This window comes from Schistocerca nitens, chromosome 12, assembly GCF_023898315.1.
Source record: "Schistocerca nitens isolate TAMUIC-IGC-003100 chromosome 12, iqSchNite1.1, whole genome shotgun sequence".
NCBI classification, from domain to species: Eukaryota; Metazoa; Arthropoda; class Insecta; order Orthoptera; family Acrididae; genus Schistocerca; species Schistocerca nitens.
The window spans coordinates 121,847,320-121,868,493 of record NC_064625.1 but is presented as its reverse complement, the minus strand read 5'-3'; the positions used below and the strand labels follow the sequence as shown (position 1 = coordinate 121,868,493).

The following is a 21,174-nucleotide window of genomic DNA, read 5'->3' as shown; positions in this document are numbered from 1 at the left end:
GTTTTGCAAGGTTCGCAGGAGAGCTTCTGTAAAGTTTGGAAGGTAGGAGACGAGGTACTGGCAGAAGTAAAGCTGTGAGTACCGGCCGTGAGTCGTGCTTCGGTAGCTCAGATGGTAGAGCACTTGCCCGCGAAAGGCAAAGGTCCCGAGTTCGAGTCTCGGTCGGGTACACAGTTTTAATCTGCCAGGAAGTTTCATCATTACACTCGTTAGTGAAGGAGTGTTTATTAACAAAAGTAGGATTATATCGGGTACCAAGTGAAATCTGTGACAGGGTAGAGGATTTCTTGGCATGGAGGACGAAGCATGTTACATTGGATGAGGGGGGGGGGGGAGGAGGAGGTGTCATCGACAGACATACGTAGAAGTAACTCCAGGCGTGCCCAGGAAAGCATGTTGAAACTTCACTGTTCACGTTGTATGTTAATGACCTTGTATAGCATCTGTTAAATTGTATGCATGTATAAAAGATGTAGGTATAAGTGCAGACACTTTTAAACGTGGTACCTTAAAATGTACACACATGTCCACCCCGGTAGCTGAGTGGTCAGCGCGACAGACTGTCAATCCTAAGGGCCCGGGTTCGATTCCCAGCCGCGTCGGAGATTCTTCTCCGCTCAGCGACTGGGTGTTGTGTTGTCCTAATCATCATCATTTCATTCCCATCGACACGCAAGTCGCTGAAGTGGCGCCAAATCGAAAGACTTGCACCCGGCGAACGGTCTACCCCACGAGAGGCCCTAGTCACACGACATTTACACTACTGGCCATTAAAATTGCTCCACCAAGAAGAAATGCAGGTGATAAACGGGTATTCATTGGACAAATATATTATACTAGAACTGACATATGATTACATTTTCACGCAATTTGGGTGCATAGATCCTGGGAAATCAGTACCCAGAGCAAGCACCTCTGGCCGTAATAACGGCCTTGATACGCCTGGGCATTGAGTCAAACAGAGCTTGGATGGCGTGTACAGGTAGCTTCAACACGATACCACAGTTCATCACGAGTAGTGACTGGCGTATTGTGACGAGCCAGTTGCTCGGCCACCATTGACCAGACGTTTTCGGTTGGTGAGAGATCTGGACAATGTGCTGGCCAGGGCAGCAGTCGAACATTTTCTGTATCCATAAAGGCCCCTACAGGACCTGCAACATGCGGTCGTGCATTATCCTGCTGAAATGTAGGGTTTCGCAGGGATCGAACGAAGGGTAGAGCCAGGGGTCGTAACACATCTGAAACGTAACGTCCAATGTTCAAAGTGCCGTCAGTGGGAACAAGAGGTGACCGAGACGTGTAACCAATGGCTCCCCATACCATCACGCCGGATGATACGCCAGTATGGCGATGACGAATACACGCTTCCAATGTGCGTTCACCGCGATGTCGCCAAACACTGATGCGACCATCATGATGCTGTAAACAGGACCTGGATTCAACCGAAAAAATGACGTTTTGCCATTCGTGCTCCCAGGTTCGTCGTTGAGTACGTCATCGTAGGCGTTGCTGTGTGTGATACAGCGTCAAGGGTAACCGCAGCCATGGTCTCCGAGCTGATAGTCCATGCTGCTGCAAACGTCGTCAAACTGTTCGTGCAGATGCTTCTTGTCCTGCAAACTTCTCCATCTGTTGACTCAGGGTTCGAGATGTGGCTCCACGATCCGTTACAGCCATGCGGATAAGATGCCTGTCATGTCGACTGCTCGTGATACGAGGCCGTTTGCATCCAGCACGACATTCCGTATTAGCCTCCTGAACCCACCGATTCCATATTCTACTAACAGTGATTGGATCTCGACCAACGCGGGAAGCAATGTCGCGATACGATAAACCGCAATCTCGATAGGCTACAATCCGACCTTTATCAAAGTCGGAAACGTGGTGGTACGCATTTCTCCTCCTTACACGAGGCATCACAACAACGTTTCACCAGGCAACGCCGGTCAACTGCTGCTTGTGTATGAGAAATCGGTTGGAAACTTAACTCATGTCAGTACGTTGTAGGAGTCGCCACCGGCGCCAAACTTGTGTGAATGCTCTGAAAAGCTAATCATTTGCATACCACAGAATCTTCTTCCTGTCGGTTTAATTTCGCGTCTGTAGCACTTCATATTTGTGGTGTACCAATGTTAATGGCCAGTAGTGTACTTAAACTTGAGTAACCTAAGGACATGACACATATCCATGGCCGAGGCAGGATTCGAAACTGCGACCGCAGCGGTCACGCGGTTCCAGAATGAAGCGTCTAGAACTCTCGGCCACAGCGACCGGTGTTGGGAATTAACGGACTTTGAATGCACAGTGGTAGTTGGAGCTGGGTGCGTGGGACATTCCAGTTTGGAAGTCGTTAGGGGATTCAGTACTCTGAGTCCACAGTGCGAAGAGTGTGCCGAGAATACCAAATTTCAGGCATTACATCTCACCACGGACAGCGTAGTGGCCGACGGACGTCACTTAACGACGGAGATGGTTCAAATGGTTCAAATGGCTCTGAGCACTATGGGACTTAACTTCTGAGGTCATCAGTCCCCTAGAACTTAGAACTACTTAAACCGAACTAGCCTGAGGACATCACACACATCCATGCCCGAGGCAGGATTCGAACCTGCGACCGTAGCAGTCGCGCGGTTCCAGACTGTAGCGCCTAGAACCGCTCGGCCACTTCGGCCAGCAACGACGGAGAGCAAAGGCCTCTGCGTAGTGTTGTCAGTGGCGACAGGCAAGCAACACTGCGTAGAATAATCGCAGAAATCGCGTACGACGATCTTACGCTTTAGTACAGTGCGGCGAAATTTTACGTTGATGGGTTATGGCAGCGGACGACCGACGCGAGTGCCTTTGCTAACAGCACGACATCGCTTGCAGCGCCTCTCCTGGGCTTGCAACCGTGTCGGTAGGACCACAGACGAGTGGAAAACCGTTTTCTGGTTACACGAGTCCCGATTTCAGTTGGTAAGAGCTGATGGTAAGGTTCGAATGTGGAGCAGACTGCACGAAGCGACGGACCGAAGTTGTCAACGTCGCACTCTGCAAGCTGGAGGTGGCTCCGTAATGTAATGGGAAGTGTTTACGTGGAATGGGCTGGGTCCTCTTGTCCAACTGGTCATTGGCTGGGAATGGTTATGTTTCGATAGTTGGAGACCATTTGCAGCCATTCATGGATTTCATGTTCCCAAACATGTCACTGGCCAATTGTTTGCGTCCGGTTTCAAGAACATTCTAGACAAGTCGAGCGAATGATTTTGTCACCCAGATCGCCCGGTATGAATCCCACCGAACATTTATGGGACATACTCGAGAGGTCCGTTCCTGCATGAAATCCAGCACCGGCAGCACTTTCGCAATTATGGACGGCTATAGAGGCAACAAGACTCAATATTTCTGCAGGGGGCTTTCAACGGCTTGTTGAGTCCATGCCACGTCAAAGTTTCTGCACTACGCCGGACAATAGAAGGCCCGACACGATTTTAGGAGGTACTCCATGACTTCTGTTACCTAGAACGGGTGGTAGGGACAGAGCATCGAGTGACATTATACTGAGTGCATTATCCGAAAATTACCTCGAGCAATTAAACAGAGAACCGACTCGTGGAGATAACATCTCGGACCTACTGATAACAAACAGACCCGAACTTTTCGACTCTGTATGTGCAGAACAGGGAATCAGTGATCATAAGGCCGTTGCAGCATCCCTGAATATGGAAGTTAATAGGAATATAAAAAAAGGGAGGAAGGTTTATCTGTTTAGCAAGAGTAATAGAAGGCAGATTTCAGACTACCTAACAGATCAAAACGAAAATTTCTGTTCCGACACTGACAATGTCGAGTGTTTATGGAAAAAGTTCAAGGCAACCGTAAAATGCGTTTTACACAGGTACGTGCCGAGTAAAATTGTGAGGGACGGGAAAAACCCACCGTGGTACAACAACAAAGTTAGGAAACTACTGCGAAAGCAAAGAGAGCTTCACTCAAAGTTTAAACGCAGCTAAAACCTCTCAGACAAACAGAAGCTAAACGATGTCAAAGTTAGCGTAAGGAGGGCTATGCGTGAAGCGTTCAGTGAATTCGAAAGTAAAATTCTATGTACCGACTTGACAGAAAATCCTTGGAAGTTCTGGTCTTACGTTAAATCAGTAAGTGGCTCGAAACAGCATATCCAGACACTCCGGGATGATGATGGCATTGAAACAGAGGATGACACGCGTAAAGCTGAAATACTAAACACCTTTTTCCAAAGCTGTTTCACAGAGGAAGACCGCACTGCAGTTCCTTCTCTAAATCCTCGCACAAACGAAAAAATGGCTGACATCGAAATAAGTGTCCAAGGAATAGAAAAGCAACTGGAATCACTCAACAGAGGAAAGTCCACTGGACCTGACGGGATACCAATTCGATTCTACACAGAGTACGCGAAGGAACTTGCCCCCCTTCTAACAGCCGTGTACCGCAAGTTTCTAGAGGAACGGAGGGTTCCAAATTATTGGAAAAGAGCACAGGTAGTCCCAGTCTTCAAGAAGGGTCGTCGAGCAGATGCGCAAAACTATAGACCTATTTCTCTGACGTCGATCTCTTGTACAATTTTAGAACATGTTTTTTGCTCGAGTATCATGTCGTTTTTGGAAACCCAGAATCTACTATGTAGGAATCAACATGGATTCCGGAAACAGCGATCGTGTGAGACCCAACTCGCTTTATTTGTTCACGAGACCCAGAAAATATTAGATACAGGCTCCCAGGTAGATGCTATTTTTCTTGACTTCCGGAAGGCGTTCGATACAGTTCCGCACTGTCGCCTGATAAACAAAGTAAGAGCCTACGGAATATCAGACCACCTGTGGGCTGGACTGAAGAGTTTTTAGCAAACAGAACACAGCATGTTGTTATCAATGGAGAGACGTCTACAGACGTTAAAGTAACCTCTGGCGTGCCACAGGGGAGTGTTATGGGACCATTGCTTTTCACAATATATATAAATGACCTAGTAGATAGTGTCGGAAGTTCCATGCGGCTTTTCGCGGATGATGCTGTAGTATACAGAGAAGTTGCACCATTAGAAAATTGTAGCGAAATGCAGGAAGATCTGCAGCGGATAGGCACTTGGTGCAGGGTGTGGCAACTGTCCCTTAACACAGACAAATGTAATGTATTGCGAATACATAGAAAGAAGGATCCTTTATTGTATGATTATATGATAGCGGAACAAACACTGGTAGCAGTTACTTCTGTAAAATATCTGGGAGTATGCGTGCGGAACGATTTGAAGTGGAACGATCATATAAAATTAATTGTTGGTAAGGCGGGTACCAGGTTAAGATTCATTGGGAGAGTGCTTAGAAAATGTAGTCCATCAACAAAGGAGGTGGCTTACAAAACACTCGTTCGACCTATACTTGAGTATTGCTCATCAGTGTGGGATCCGTACCAGATCGGCTTGACGGAGGAGATAGAGAAGATCCAAAGAAGAGCGGCACGTTTCGTCACAGGGTTATTTGGTAACCGTGATAGCGTTACGGAGATGTTTAATAAACTCAAGTGGCAGACTCTGGAAGAGAGGCGCTCTGCATCGCGGTGTAGCTTGCTCGCCAGGTTTCGAGAGGGTGCGTTTCTGGATGAGGTATCGAATATATTGCTTCCCCCTAATTATACCTCCCGAGGAGATCACGAATGTAAAATTAGAGAGATTAGAGCGCGCACGGAGGCTTTCAGACAGTCGTTCTTCCCGCGAACCATACGCGACTGGAACAGGAAAGGGAGGTAATGACAGTGGCACGTAAAGTGCCCTCCGTCACACACCGTTGGGTGGCTTGCGGAGTATAAATGTAGATGTAGAACTGTATGCAGCAATGTACGCAACTCGTATCAAAATCCTTACAGTAGTTCCTGAGATTAGCCTTCACGTACAGACAGAAAAACGCGAAAGGGAACTTTATACATACATAAAAAAAGTCTTGCACCACTCCAATTTCCAGAACTCCTGAAGATAGACGTTGACTGTGGATATAGTATCACAATACCTTTGACTGTTGAGAGACGCCACTAAACCCGCCCAAAGACGTAAACAACCATGCATGAGCAGCGCCTATTAGACGGAGGGGGTCCGACAGCCGATCAGTTCCAGTCATTCCACCAGGAAGAAGATAGACGGCTCTTGTTGTCTGTAGTTCAACCATGCCTAGACGGTCAATACTGCGGTTCGATCGCATCCGCATTGTTACTTAGTGCCACGAAGGGCTCTCAATAAGGGTGCAGGCGTCTCGGGTGAACCAAAGCGATGTTCTTCGGACATGGAGGAGATACAGGGAGACAGAAACTGTCGATGTCATGCCTCACTCAGGCCGCCCAAGGGCTACTACCGCAGTGGATAACCGCTACGTACGGACTATGACTCGGAGGAACCATGACAACAACGCCACCATGTCGAATAATGCTTTTCGTGCAACCACAGGACGTCGTGTTACGACTCAAACTGTGCGCAATAGGCTGCATGATGCACAACTTCACTCCCGACGTTCACGGCGAGGTCCATCTCTGAAACCACGACACCATGCACAGCGGTACAGATGGGCCTAACAACATGCCGAATGGACCGCTCAGGATTGGCATCACGTTCTCGTCACCGGTGAGTGTAGCATGTGCCTTCAACCAGACAATCGTCAGCAACGTGTTTGGAGGCAACCTGGTCATGCGGAACGCCTGAGACACACTGCCCAGTGAGTGTAGCGAGGTGGAGGTTCCCTGTTGTTTTGGGGTGGTATTCTGTGGGGCCAACGTACGCCGCTGGTGGTCACGGAAGGCGCCGTAACGGCTGTACGATACGTGAATGCCGTCCTCCGAAAGTGCAACCATATCGGCAGCATACTGGCGAGGTATTCGTCTTCATGGACGACAATCCGCGCCCCCATCGTGCACATCTTGTGAATGACTTCCTTCAGGATAACGGCATCGCTCGACTAGAGTGGCCTGCATGTTTTCCAGACATGAACCCTATCGAACATGCCTGGCATAGAGTGAAAAGGGTTGTTTATGCACGACGTGACTCTCAACCACTCTGAGGGATCTTCGCGAATCGCCGTCGAGGAGTGGGACAATCTGGACCAACAGTGCCTTGATGAAATTGTGGACAGTATGCCACGACAAATACAGGCATGCATCAGTGTAACAGGACGTTCTGCTGGGTATTGGAGGTACCGGTCTGTACAGGAATCTGGACCATCATCTCTGAAGTCCTGCTGTATGGTGGTACAACGTGCAATGTGTGGTTTTCATGAGCAAGCAAAAGGGCTGAAATGGTTAATGTTGATCTCTATTTCAATATTCTGTGCAGGTTCCGGACCTCTCGGAAACGAGGTGACGCAAAACTTTTTCTGATGTGTGTAATATGTATGGCTAGAAAAAAACCGGACTAGTACTGGTGAAACAATAAAACGAATGCAATAAGGCTGAAAGTCGCGTGGCCTGTCACGTGACTCTCGCTCCGCCTACTGCTCGAGTTTCATCTGCCTCCTGCACTCAGTCTGCCCGTGGCGTCTGTTTTAAGTAGTTGACGTTTTGTCTGTGCGTCGGAAAATGTTGAGTGTACAGAAAGAACAGCGTGTTAACATCAAATTTGGTTTCAAACTAGGAAAATCTGCAAGTGAAACGTTTGTAATGTTACAACAAGTGTACGGCGATGATTGTTTATCGCGAACACAAGTGTTTGAGTGGTTTAAACGATTTAAAGATGGCCGCGAAGACACCAGTGATGACACTCGCACTGGCAGACCATTGTCAGCAAAAACTGATGCAAACATTGAAAAAATCGGTAAACTTGTTCGACAAGATCACCGTTTAACAATCAGAGCAGTGTCTGAGTTAACAGGAGTTGACAAGGAAAGTGTCGACCAAGTTTACCGATTTTTTCAATGTTTGCATCAGTTTTTGCTGACAATGGTCTGCCAGTGCGAGTGTCATCACTGGTGTCTTCGCGGCCATCTTTAAATCGTTTAAACCACTCAAACACTTGTGTTCGCGATAAACAATCATCGCCGTACACTTGTTGTAACATTACAAACGTTTCACTTGCAGATTTTCCTAGTTTGAAACAAAATTTGATGTTAACACGCTGTTCTTTCTGTACACTCAACATTTTCCGACGCACAGACAAAACGTCAACTACTTAAAACAGACGCCACGGGCAGACTGAGTGCAGGAGGCAGATGAAACTCGAGCAGTAGGCGGAGCGAGAGTCACGTGACAGGCCACGCGACTTTCAGCCTTATTGCATTCGTTTTATTGTTTCACCAGTACTAGTCCGGTTTTTTTCTAGCCACACCTCGTAGATACACGCTTAAACCTAATTCCTTAATAAAATACGTCTTCTTTTCCTGAAGCGCCATATATCTCTGCTGTCTCTCTGTATCGCGCCATATTTGAAGACCATATAACACGTAACAACTTTATTTATGTCGAAATAAATTCGCGTTTGAATATTTTTATTGCTTATCATTACATGTTAATAATAATGTGAATGTGCAAACATCAACGTGAATGGTATTTGTTAGAAAAAGACGGTGAGAACTAATTTTCTATGCTGTCGTTTCACGTCTGTTGCATGTTGTATGTAGCACAGCCATTATGGTGACAGTATTGAAACTTCTGTTTCTCCGAGAGCACATCGTCTCCAAATCAACGAATCGTCTGTTTTAATACAAGAGTGCAAGCCGTCTAACGATGAATGCGTAAATTCGAAATTTATCAGCTGAAGCTTTCGACATAGTTTCAGCAACTCAGTGCAACCTAGACCTCGGGTCACGTTACAAGCTGGTACGTCATAATATCTAAGATTTCATATTCACATTGGTCAGTTTCGTGAACTCACAACAAAACTGTCAGCTTCCAACCTGACACAAATCTCGGCCTGATGATCTTAAATAATTGCGATTAAGACGTACCAGTTACACTGCTCTCTACATGATTTTTATTGTGTAAGTCGTGATAAGCTCATTTCGGTGTATTACATTAATACGTGACAGGCTTGATATAATAAACTGTAAGGTATTATACATCAGTGGTGATTTTATCTTAAGAGTAATATCGGCGTGCCATATTCTCTCTTTGTTGGCATTTGTATTTAGATGTCACGTTGATGATAGTTATTATATGTAATATCGCTGATCAACTGTCATCCAAGTTGTCAGTAACATCTATAAACAAATTAGAACAAATAAAGCATATGGCAGCATCGATACAACACGTAAGGTAAAAACACTAGTCATGTATAACACCTTTCGATCATCGTTACGCCTGGGCATTGAGTCAGAGCTTGGATGGCGTGTACAGGTACAGCTGCCCATGCAACTTCCACAGTTCATCAAGAGTAGTGACTGGCGTATTACAACGAGCCAGTTGCTCGGCCACCATTGACCAGACGTTTTCAGATCTGGAGAATGTGCTGGCCAGGACAGCAGTCGAACGTTTTCTGTATCCAGAAAGGTCCATACAGGACCTACAACATGCGGTCGTGAATTATCCTGCTGAAATGTAGGGTTTCGCAGGGATCGAATGAAGGGTAGAGCCACGGGTCGTAACACATCTGAAATGTAACGTCAACTGTTCAAAGTGCCGTCAATGCGAACAAGACGTGACCGAGACGTGTAACCAATGGCACCCCATACCATCACGCCGGGTGATACGCCAGTATGGCGAAGACGAATACACGCTTCCAATGTGCGTTCACCGCGATGTCGCCAAACACGGATGCGACCATCATGATGCTGTAAACATGACCTGGATTCATCCGAAAAAATGACGTTTTGCCATTCGTGCACCCAGGTTCGTCGTTGAGTACGCCATCGCAGGCGCTCCAGTCTGTGATGCAGCATCAAGGGTAACTGCAGCACGGTCTCCGAGCTGATAGTCCGTGCTGCTGCAAACGTCGTCGAACTGTTCGTGCAGATGGTTGTTGTCTTGCAGACGTCGCCATCTGTTGACTCAGGGATCGAGACGTGGTTGCACGATCCGTTACAGTCATGCGGATAAGATGCCTGTCATCTCGACTGCTAGTGATACGAGGCCGTTGGGATGAAGCACGCCGTTCCGTATTACCCTCCTGAACCCACCGATTCCGCATACTGGTAACAGTCATTGGATCTCGACCAACGCGAGCAGCATTGTCGCGATACGATAAACCGCAATCGCGATAGGCTACAATCCGACCTTTTCAAAGTCGGAAACGTGATGGTACGCATTTCTCCTCCTTACACGAGGCACCACAACAACGTTCCAACAGGCAACGCCCGTTAACTGCTGTTTGTGTATGAGAAATCGGTTGGAAACTTTCCTCATGTCAGCACGTTGTAGGTGTCGCCACCGGTGCCAACCTTGTGTGAATGCTTTGAAAAACTAATCATTTGCATATCACAGCATCTTCTTCCTGTCGGTTAAATTTGGCGTCTGTAGCACGTCATCTTCGTGTTGTAGCAATTTTAATGGCCAATAGTGTATAATATCCAGGCTATCACGTATTAATGTATTTGCAGAGCTCATTGTGATTTACGCTCTAGGAATCATATATAGAGCAGTGTAACTGGAATATGTTTTCCTTCGCCCTTCCCATTAACTACGTTCGTCTGATCGGTTCCTTCCTCTCCCGCCGTCCTTCCCATGTCACCATCCATAACACCGATTCCTACACCTTTTTCCCCTCCGCCGGTGTGCCCCAAGGCTCCGTCCTCTCCCCCCTTCTGTACTTGTTGTACACGGCGGACATGCCGCCGCCGTCAGCCCCCGTCCACCTTCTCCAGTTTGCCGATGACACCGCCTTCCTTGCCCTTGCCCCCACCCTGCAACGCTCCCAACGCCTTCTCCAATCCCATCTTGACCGGTTCACCGCTTGGTGCAACCAGTGGTTGCTCAAGGTCAATCCTTCCAAAACCCAGGCGATCATTGTAGGCAAAACCACCCCTTCCTTCCGCCTCCTTGATTTCTATCCCACCGTTTATGGCCGTCCCATCGCTCTCACCCCCACCCTTAAGTACCTTGGCGTCACCCTCGACCGTCGCCTCTCCTGGACTCCCCATCTCCAGACAATCCAAGCCAAGGCACGTTCCCGACTCCGTCTCCTCAAGCTCCTATCCGGCCGCACGTGGGGTCTGGACCCCTCCACCATCCTCCACACCTATAAGTCCCTCATCCGCCCTATCCTCTGTTACGCCCATCCAGCCTGGATCTCCGCCCCCCCCTTCCTTTTATAAATCCCTCCAAATCCTCAAACGCCATGCTCTCCGCCTTGCCTATCGCATCCGTCTCCCCTCCCCCACGCGGATCCTGTATGATCTTATCCCCTTCCCCCACCTCCTCCTCTTCCTCGAAAGGATACGAATCCTATACACCTCCCGTAAACTCGATCCTCCTCACCCACTCGTCTCCCCGATCATCTCCCACCCCCGCCCGCTGCTGCGCCTGTACTCCCATGTCCCACCCGGTCTCCATCTCTCCACCCTCCTCACCCTCTCCTAAGGTGGCTTCCGCCAGCTCCCCCTCCCTGATGATGCCCTCCTCCCCTCCATCTACCCCTCCTACCAACTTTGATCCTCCCGCCCTCCTCCTGTGCTTGCTCCTCAGGGCACCCTCCCTCCCTTCTCTCCCTTTTTTCCCTCCCTCCTCCTTTTCTCTCCCCTCCTCCCCCGGGCCTCCCCTCCTCTGTCCCTCTCCTTCCTGCCCCCGTCCCCTCCGCCATTGGCATCCTTTTCTCCCCTCTCCCCCACCTCACCCCTGTTCTCCTCTTGGCAGGTCCCCGGACTCGCACACGCTACGTGGACTTTCGCGCGCCGGAGATCGCCGCCATCAGTGTCTCGTGTGTGCCGTCGTGTTTAGTGTTCAGTGTTCACCGTCACACTCCATTGTTCACCAGTGCCATCGTCTTCTTCGGTGTTTGTGCGTCGTCTCAACAGTTTGCAGTGTGGTTTTTATCGTCGAGTGTGAACGGCTCCGTGTTTGTCTCTCTGTGTCTCCTGTTTTATCGCCCACCATTTTGTAACTTTTATGTTTTTCTCATGTTTTTGCTGCTTATGTCTTCTTTGGCTGAAGAGCAGCGTAGTGTGCTGCTGCCAGCCTGCCTATTATATAGGCTTTAAAATGACAATAAAGTAAAAAAAAAAAGAATATGTTTTTCACAATCACGTCACTACGAGACATGTTTTGCACAGCACCCGCCCCCCCCCCCCTCCATCCCCCAAAAAAATCTTAAAACATTTCACTTGCGTTGTTGTGGCCTAGTCGATTCTTGTGCTTCCTCTTTTCTTTTAGCACTCGACGTAAGCGATTGCTCTAATTATTATCAACTAAGACAACGTTAAGTACAGTAGCAGCAGATTTGTAGGAGAGGCGTAAGTTATTTTTCAGAATAGTTTGCTGTACACATCTTCCCCTTTCCTTCTTCAGAAACAGTAGCCTTACTCAAAAGTTTATCTTTTCTGTTGGGCGAATCACAAACACCGTGAGAGTTCCACACTAACCGATTAGTTAGCGGGGGGGGGGGGGGGGGGGAGACGTTACAGGTACATTATCACAATGGCAGTGATTACCTCCGCCAAAGAGTACGCTGAACTTTAGACCCATTATATTTTGAGATACATGAAGATGATAATTCTCAAACTTTCAAGTGGCTCAATTCCACAATAAGTGACTTGATTCTAGTCCCCTGACGCAGAGACTTTGAACAGCTCCCGTCTGACAGGCCTGGTGATTTCTACATATATATGGCGGATGTGGAGTGCGGTGAATGACACAGTAGTAGACCCGCAGCCCCACAATGGAAACCACGGTGCCAGTCTTCGTAGCTCTCGCCTGCTTCATCGTTTCTCCAGGTACGTCCGACAGCACGCAGCTGGGCACTGTCTGTATTTGAACGGTAAAAATGAACATCCACACTTACACGAACATAAGCAGTCTGGATACCACTGTGAAGTGCACGGCAGGGGGAAATTGCGATGTCACCTCGTATTGGGGATTCTTCACCTTTCATTCGCGAATAGGGCGCGGATAGAACGACTGCTTAGGTGCCTCTGTGCGCATTGTACGAGCAATTACACCAGTCTTGTCTTCACGGTTTCTCCGCGAGTGAAGACTAGGGGACTGAAGTATATATACAGGGTGGGAGATTGCGCCGGACACTGAAACAAATATATTTCTCTAGTGTCATACATTTTAGTGAGAATGTTTTAAATCAGTAGAGGGAGCTTTCTCTCGGTGAAAATCAACTAAACTAACAATCTGTTAGAAGTCGCATGGGACAAAAATGGTTCAAATGGCCCCGAGCACTATGCGACTTAACTCCTGAGGTCATCAGTCGCCTAGAACTCAGAACTAATTAAACCTAACTAACCTAAGGACATCACACACATCCATGCCCGAGGCAGGATTCGAACCTGCGACCGTAGCGGTCACGCGGTTCCAGACTGAAGCGCCTTTAACCGCACGGCCACACCGGCCGGCTCGCATGGGACAATGAAAACACTTTTTCTAACGCGTTCTCTTGTGAGGGTAAAAAGTAAAACAAACAAGTTTTATTTCTTTATTACCAAGAGACAATAACATTAACGCAACACAATTACTTCAAAATGTTAATAATTGGCAACCAATGCTGTACAATCGCAATAAAGTCATGAGATGTTCAATTGACTCTTTTATTGAACATTTAATGACTTAATTGCGATTGTACAGCATTGGTTGCCAATTATTAACATAAAAATGATCGCAGGTCTCAGACAGGATTTTATGTCGTGGATATCACAATTACTTCAGTGTATATTCTGCTACGAGGCCGAGACGCTGCTGTGTTCGATTGCATTGTTTATTACAGTAGGCCTATGTAGCGTGATTGCCGTCTTCTGGTTATCTGTGGAAAAGTACGTTGTTTGGAAGAACGTTTCAGATTTTGATGTGGATAAGTTAACGTATTACAGAGTTATGATTTGTTACATACATCATTTGGTGTTGATATACACATGATATCGATATTTCAGTTTGTGTCACAGTAGTGTATAAGTTTGCTCCTTTCATGTTGGTGAGCGTGTAGAAGGCGTTAAACTTTTTGCTTGATCTGTGAAGTGGCCGAATTATGATACTTTATTTCATAATAATGTTACTTAACAGCTGCACTGACACTTATATGGTTACAGGCTGACCGCTTTATGGTATTCTGTGGGTCATATCTTTGTTCTTCTTATATGATTCGTGTTAATGTTGCTCTACGTTCATAGGTAATTTAATTCTATTGTTTTTTTTTTGCGTTGCTTACGTCAGATAGTGTTGTAGTGCAGGAGGTTTATGACGATTTCCTGATGTTGTTTTACTCATAGACGTATGCTTTCGTATATCATGAAAATACAGGTTCATGTGAGTGCGACATAAGCAATTGCAATTGCTGGTACGTCATGTTGTATGCAAGCATGGAAACGTGGATGCATTGTGTTGTACAGGCGCCGTAAGTCAGTTTGTGGCATGTGGTTTCATGACTGTTGCATTTGGCCGGTCAGTACAGGATCGATTAATGCTGGTTGTGGTTGATGACGCTAGAATTTTCGTCCGATGATGCCCCATATATGATCGACTGGAGAGATATCTGGCCAAGGCAACATGTCAACTCTCTGTACAGCATATGTTAAGATGGTATCTGTTCTTTCGGACATTTTCGAACTCTTACGGGAATCGGCAAAAAGCCGCGAGTAATAATGGGCTAGGGGCACACTGAATATAGTGCGGGACAATAAGTTGGGTAAGTGGGTCTCACGTGAGGCGTGCCAGTGATAAGTCCCTGCAGTCGCACTATCTTCTGTGTCCTCGGTAGCTCAGATGGATAGAGCGTCTGCCATGTAAGCAGGAGATCCCGGGTTCGAGTCCTAGTCAGGCACACATTTTCAACTATCCCCGTTGACTTATATCAACGCCTGTATGCAGCTAGAGGTATTCGTTTCAGTCTAATCACTGTAGAGCACGGCTTACAACAGCGATACTTGGGAGAGCGTTGTCCTGTTGGAGAACGCAACCCGGAATGTTGTTCATGAATGACAGCACAACAGGTCGAATCATCAGACAGACGACCGAGCGAGGTGGCTCAGTGGTTAGCACATTGGACTCGCATTCGGGAGGACGACGGTTCAATCCCGTCTCCAGCCATCCTGATTTAGGTTTTCCGTGATTTCCCTAAATCGTTTCAGGCAAATGCCGGGATGGTTCCTTTGAAAGGGCACGGCCGATTTCCTTCCCAATCCTTCCCTAACCCGAGCGTGCACTCCGTCTCTAATGACCTCGTTGTCGACGGGACGTTAAACACTAACCACCACCAAACAGACGAACAATTTTGCAGTCAGGGTCCATGGAGTAACCAGGAGAATGCTCCCGTTATCATGTGAAAACGCACCCGCGACCGTAACTCCAACCAAGTGTAGAACCTGTGTGGCTAACACGCAGACAAGTTGGTTGCAGGTCATCAACTGGCCTCCTTCTAATCAACATACGAAATTTGTGAATCAATGAGGATTTGCAGAAAATAAATGCGTGTTGTAATGACTGGCAGTTGTCTCTCAATATTAGTAAGTGTAACCTACTGCGTATAACAAGGACGAATACAAAATGAATGTCCAATCTTTTGAAGCGGTAACATCCGTCAAGTATCTGGGTGTGACTATTCGAAATGATCTCAAATGGAATGATCAGATTACACAAGTAACGGGCAAGGCGAACTCTACTCCAGTACGTTGTCCTCGATGGTGAGTGTTCATCGGAGGTGAGGGTATCATCTGGAGTGCCCCAGGGAAGTGTGGTAGGTCCGCTGTTGTTTTCTATCTACATAAATGATCTTTTGGATAGGGTGGATAGCAGTGTGCGGCTGTTTGCTGATGATGCTGTGGTGTATGGGAAGGTGTCGTCGTTGAGTGACTGTAGGAGGATACAAGATGACTTGGACAGGATTTGTGATTGGTGTAAAGAATGGCAGCTAACTCTAAATATAGATAAATGTAAATTAGTGCAGATGAATAGGAAAAAGAATCCTGTAATGTTTGAATACTCCATTAGTAGTGTAGCGCTTGACACAGTCACGTCGATTAAATATTTGGGCGTAACATTGCAGAGCGATGTTAAGTGGGACAAGCATGTAATGGCAGTTGTGGGGAAGGCGGATAGTCGTCTTTGGTTCATTGGTAGAATTTTAGGAAGATGTGGTTCATCTGTAAAGGAGACCGCTTATAAAACACTAATACGACCTATTCTTGAGTACTGGTCGAGCGTTTGGGATCCCTATCAGGTCGAATTGAGGGAGGACATAGAAGCAATTCAGAGGCGGGCTGCTAGATTTGTTACTGGTAGGTTTGATCATCACGCGGGTGTTACGGAAATGCTTCAGGAACTCGGGTGGGAATCTCTGCAAGAGAGGAGGCGCCCTTTTTGTGAATCGCTACTGAGGAAATTTAGAGAACCAGCTGGCTGCAGTACAGTTTTACTGCCGCCAACTTACATTTCGCGGAAAGTCAACAAATATAAAAGAGATTAGGGCTCGTACAGAGGCATATAGACAGTCATTTTTCCCTCGTTCTGTTTGGGAGTGGAACAGGGAGAGAAGATGTTAGTTGTGGTACGAGGTACCCTCCTCCACGCACCGTATGGTGGATTGCGGAGTATGTATGTAGATGTATATTGCGGTTTATTGCTAGAATCCTGAATCGATGCAGTCCTTCAACATAGGAAATTGCTTACAATACGTTAGTTCGTGCAGTATTATTGTTCGTCTGTATGGGACCCTTGCCAGTTGGGTCTGATTCAAGAGATTGACAAGGTCCAAAGAAGAGCGGCACGTTTCGTGACTGGTATATTTAGTCATCGTGAGAGTGTTACAAATCTCATGGAAAGTTTGAAGTGGGCCACACTTGCAGATAGAGGACGCGCTAAACGGAAGGGGCTGCTCACTGAGTTCCGAAATGTGATCTTCGTCGAGGATGTAGAGCATATATTATTACCACCAACTTTCAAATCACGCAATGATCACCATTCAAAGATCAGGGAAATTAGAACTCGTACTGAGGCGTTCAGACAGTCGTTTTTCCCTCGCGCGATCCGCGAGTGGAACAGAGAGGGGGGGGGGATATGACTTGGGCGCATATTTTGCCCCCGCCACACATCGCTTGGTGGCCAGCGGAGTATATATGTAGATGTAGATGTAGATGTAGACGTAGATACAGCCAACAGGGGCAGCTTTTATCAGAAAACACAAGAGACCTCCACGCTGCCCTTGAAGGGCCCCTCGCACGTCACCACTGAAGTCTCAGACAGCCGTGGTTTGGGGTCAATGTAACACACGCTACAGGGGGTCTGTCTTAGAAGTAGCCTATTCGTAACAGTTCGTTATGGCACTGTGGTGCCCACTGCTACTCAAAGTGCTGCTCTGGATGAACACCATGCAATACTCTTACTGCTCGCTTTTGTGCAATCAATACTTTAATCGATGCAACGCAGCCATGACACCCTCCGCCTGTCCCCCTGTAGCTTGTAATGGTACTTGAATTACGTAACCATTACGGCACCTCAACTCAACCTCTCGATACCAGCAATATTCTACTGTCTTTCTGTAAAGTAGTTAACATATTTCTGAGACAACATTGATTTCATTAATGTAGAGGTACTTTGATACATCGATATGTTTATATAGCAATGATATTATTCGTATGTGTATTCTTTCTTTTGTCACTATGATCTTTGACGTACTTGTAACTCTTGATTTTTGGGCGCGTAAGCGATTATTAGTTTAGTTAGAGAGTCGGACCTTGGGAAAGTCAAGTCTTGGACGTCATGTTGGAAAGACGCATATTTTAGCCACTTCATAAAATGTAAACTTTAACAGTGAGGAAGATGTTTTCAAGTATGTTTTGTATTGTGAAGTGATGTTTTGTGTGTTACGTGATATTACAACAAAAGTAATAAAAAAGAAGTGTAACTTAAATTCGGAGTGCTGATTACTTTTTTACATGACCATTGTCCTGCAAAAGTGTAATCTTCAAGAATGGTTTGTGAAGCGCATCTAGAAAACTTTTGAATATCGCAGAATAAAATCTAGGCCTCTTTGCATCCGAGCTTGGAATCATCACCACCTAGATTTTCGACGATAAGGCCATGATTTTACAGCAAGACCAGCGTGGGAAACACGAAAAGATGAGTGCCTAGTTTATTCATTATTACATGAAATGACTTTATTATCTGTGCTCTAATGACACCTGCCACATAATAACTTTGTTTTTGCCCGAAAATGCAGTATTTAGCAGCGTGAGCAACACCACAATCATTATTAAATTTTGTTGTGGTAGGGTTGTTAGTAGTTGTACTACTGCGCTTTCGACAATAGAACACCTACCAAGCAGTTGGTTACCATACATCGTACAGAGTGTGGTTGTCTTCATAGCTCTGGGAGTCTCCTATCTGGACGGGGCATTCCTGAACGCGACGCAGCCCATCCCACCTCTGGATCAGCTGTACTACTACCCAGTCGCCAATGGGACGTTCACCAAGCAGCTGATTACCGATGGTGTGGTATCTTACTTGGCCACGATGGACGAGGGCATCGGGTACCAGGGAGGAAACTCGGGCAATGGAGTCCTTCTAACCATGGAACACTTGATGTCACATCTAGACTCTACAGCCTGGGAAATATCTAACGGTGTCAACACATCGTTCGACTGGTTGCTGCCGGGGATCACCGTGTGCTACTGGAACTTCACGAACGCTGTGCTCGGTGGGCTGAACTCTACGGAAGAGGTAAGCTGCCAACTGAGAAACATTTGCAACTCCCATAACCAGTAATAAGTTTAACAAAAACACTAACAACAAGTAAAAATTAAACATTCAAAAATAATCTGGTGAATCTTAAAAATGCGTTTGTGTGACATTTGTTATTATAAATAAAGTTATATTTGTTACACAAAATTTAGTTCTAATCCCAAGTCTGGCGGTAAAATTTAGCATGTAGAATAGTCTGTCGTAATTTTTGTACAAGTATCATGAACTTCAGAATGGAAATGGAAATGCCGTGTGGCTAGTGCCTCCCGTCGGGTAGACCGTTCGCCTGGTGCAAGTCTTTCGAGTTGACGCCACTTCGGGGACTTGCATGTCGATGTGGATGAAATCTGCTGTCTTTTAATTTTTTTTTTTTTAATACGGAAGATATTGCGCGCATGGTGTGGTCTGCTCGCTCTCCCGATTTGAATCCCGTAGAACATGTCTGAGAGACGGCTCATACCACGTCAGCATCATCCACCAACCAGTGAGCAGCTCTCCAGGAAGAATGGGCATCATTGCCTCAATATGAGACTGATGACATCGTTCACAGCATACCCCGTCGTTGTCAGGCCTGTATTGCTGCCGGAGATGGTTCAAATGGCTCTAAGCACTATGGGACTTAACTTCTGAGGTCATCAGTCGCCTAGAACTTAGAACTACTTAAACCTAACTAACCTAAGGACGTCACACACATCCATGCCCGAGGCAGGATTCGAACCTGCGACCGTGGTGCTGCCGGAGATGGTGACACCCCATGCTGAGCACATTGACCAGCGGAGTTTGGTGCAATCCATTAAGTTTGGACAAACGAAGACAATTTTTGTCTACCGTTATGCATGTTGCAGTTGTTGCATTGTTTCTACTTTGCCATCACCTGTTTATACTGTTTTGTACTAAAATAAACGCAACCTTGAAAAATTTCCGTTTGTTGCAATCATTTTGGACACCATCGCAAATTGCTTGCAGAGTCTCAACATCTTTAACCACTTTGAATAACACATTATGTCCTCCACCTTCATATATCTTTTCCACTAACTGTTGGTCCTTAAGTGGTGCAGAACCTCATTTTAATATATTCAGTGTCCACCCTACCCTCTTTTTCTTTATGTTTCCAATTTCCTTTTCTTGTGGATTCCTCTGATCTTAAATAGCTATACTTTACATGTGGTAAGGGCCTTACCCATCATACGCCTGCTCTATGAGTCTCTTCCACTTCTGTCTGTCCAATGCGCTGTTTGTCCAGTTGCTGTTGCTGTTCATCCTAGTTGTGTCCTCCCGAATGTTACCCCGCCATTTTATTCTCGGTCTTCTTCTTCCTCTCGTTTCCTCTATTGTTCTGCTGAATTCCATTCTAGGTAGTCTATTCTCTGTCATTCTTGCTATATGGCCTGCCCAATTCAACCCTCTCCTCTTGAGTACTTCGACGATGTTACGGTGTTTGTACAGCCTTCTTAATTCTTCATTTCTTCTTATTCTCCATTCCATGTTATTTTCGTCGCATACAGGCCCAAAAATTTTCCTCGGTGTTTTTCTTTCGAATATTAACTGTTTTTCTTCATATTTCTTTCTAAATATTAATGTTTCACATCCATATAACACCACAGGTATCATGGTCGATTGATATAAGCGGATTTTGAAGTTACTGCTAAGTGATCTTTTTTCTTAGAATTTTGATGAAACTAAAAAGTGTCTTGTTTGCTGTTGATAACGTGCATCTATTTCTATATCTATTCTGTTGTTATTACTAAAAAGACTTCCTACGTACTTAAAGTGGTCTACATTCTTGAGATGGAATCCACCTACAGTCAGAGGTACATCTTTCCTGGTTTTCTTACTTACGGGCAGGTATTCTCTCTTTTCTTCACTAACATGTAATCCTGTTTCCTCAGCAATTTTGTAGTAATTTTGCATCATTCTGATTAATTCTATTTTGGAACTACTTATTAGTGCTACATCATCTGCATCAGCAAGTCTTGTAATGTTCACTTCCTGTAGCTGGACCCCTTGTGGACTGGCTTCAGAAAATTCTCTATCGATCTTCTCTAGGACCATGTTAAATAAATGGCATCCCCTTGTCTCAGTCTAGTGTACACCTTAAGATCTTCAGTTTCTCCTACCGGTGTCTCTATGCGACATAAAGTTTCGTCTATACATATTTTAACTAACCTGATTAATTTTGATGGTATCGTATTTTAAATTCCTTCATTATATTTAGGAGCGTCTGTCGGTGTATGCTATCATAGGCCTTTTTAAAATCTACCAGTAATATGTGGACATATACATTGAATTCCCACGCCTTTTCAGTTACTTGTCTTAGGGTGAATAATTGATCTAATGTGGATCTGTTTCTGCGGAAACCGCACT

At 46.1% G+C, this 21,174-nt stretch overlaps 1 protein-coding gene across 3 annotated transcripts in view; it reads left to right on the top strand.

The window, feature by feature from the left end:
• Positions 1 to 21,174, top strand: part of LOC126215221 (uncharacterized) — a 108,324-nt gene that overhangs the window by 79,695 nt on the left and 7,455 nt on the right. The window contains exons 1-2 of one of the 3 annotated variants that reach the window (XM_049941886.1): positions 12,702 to 12,851; positions 18,437 to 18,789. The exons of the other annotated variants lie outside the window; for them this stretch is intronic. Coding sequence (XP_049797843.1) covers positions 12,797 to 12,851; positions 18,437 to 18,789 — 408 coding nt within the window. The 5' untranslated portion in view covers positions 12,702 to 12,796. Of the gene's footprint in view, positions 1 to 12,701; positions 12,852 to 18,436; positions 18,790 to 21,174 lie in introns of those variants that run through there. 3 annotated transcript variants of the gene reach the window in all.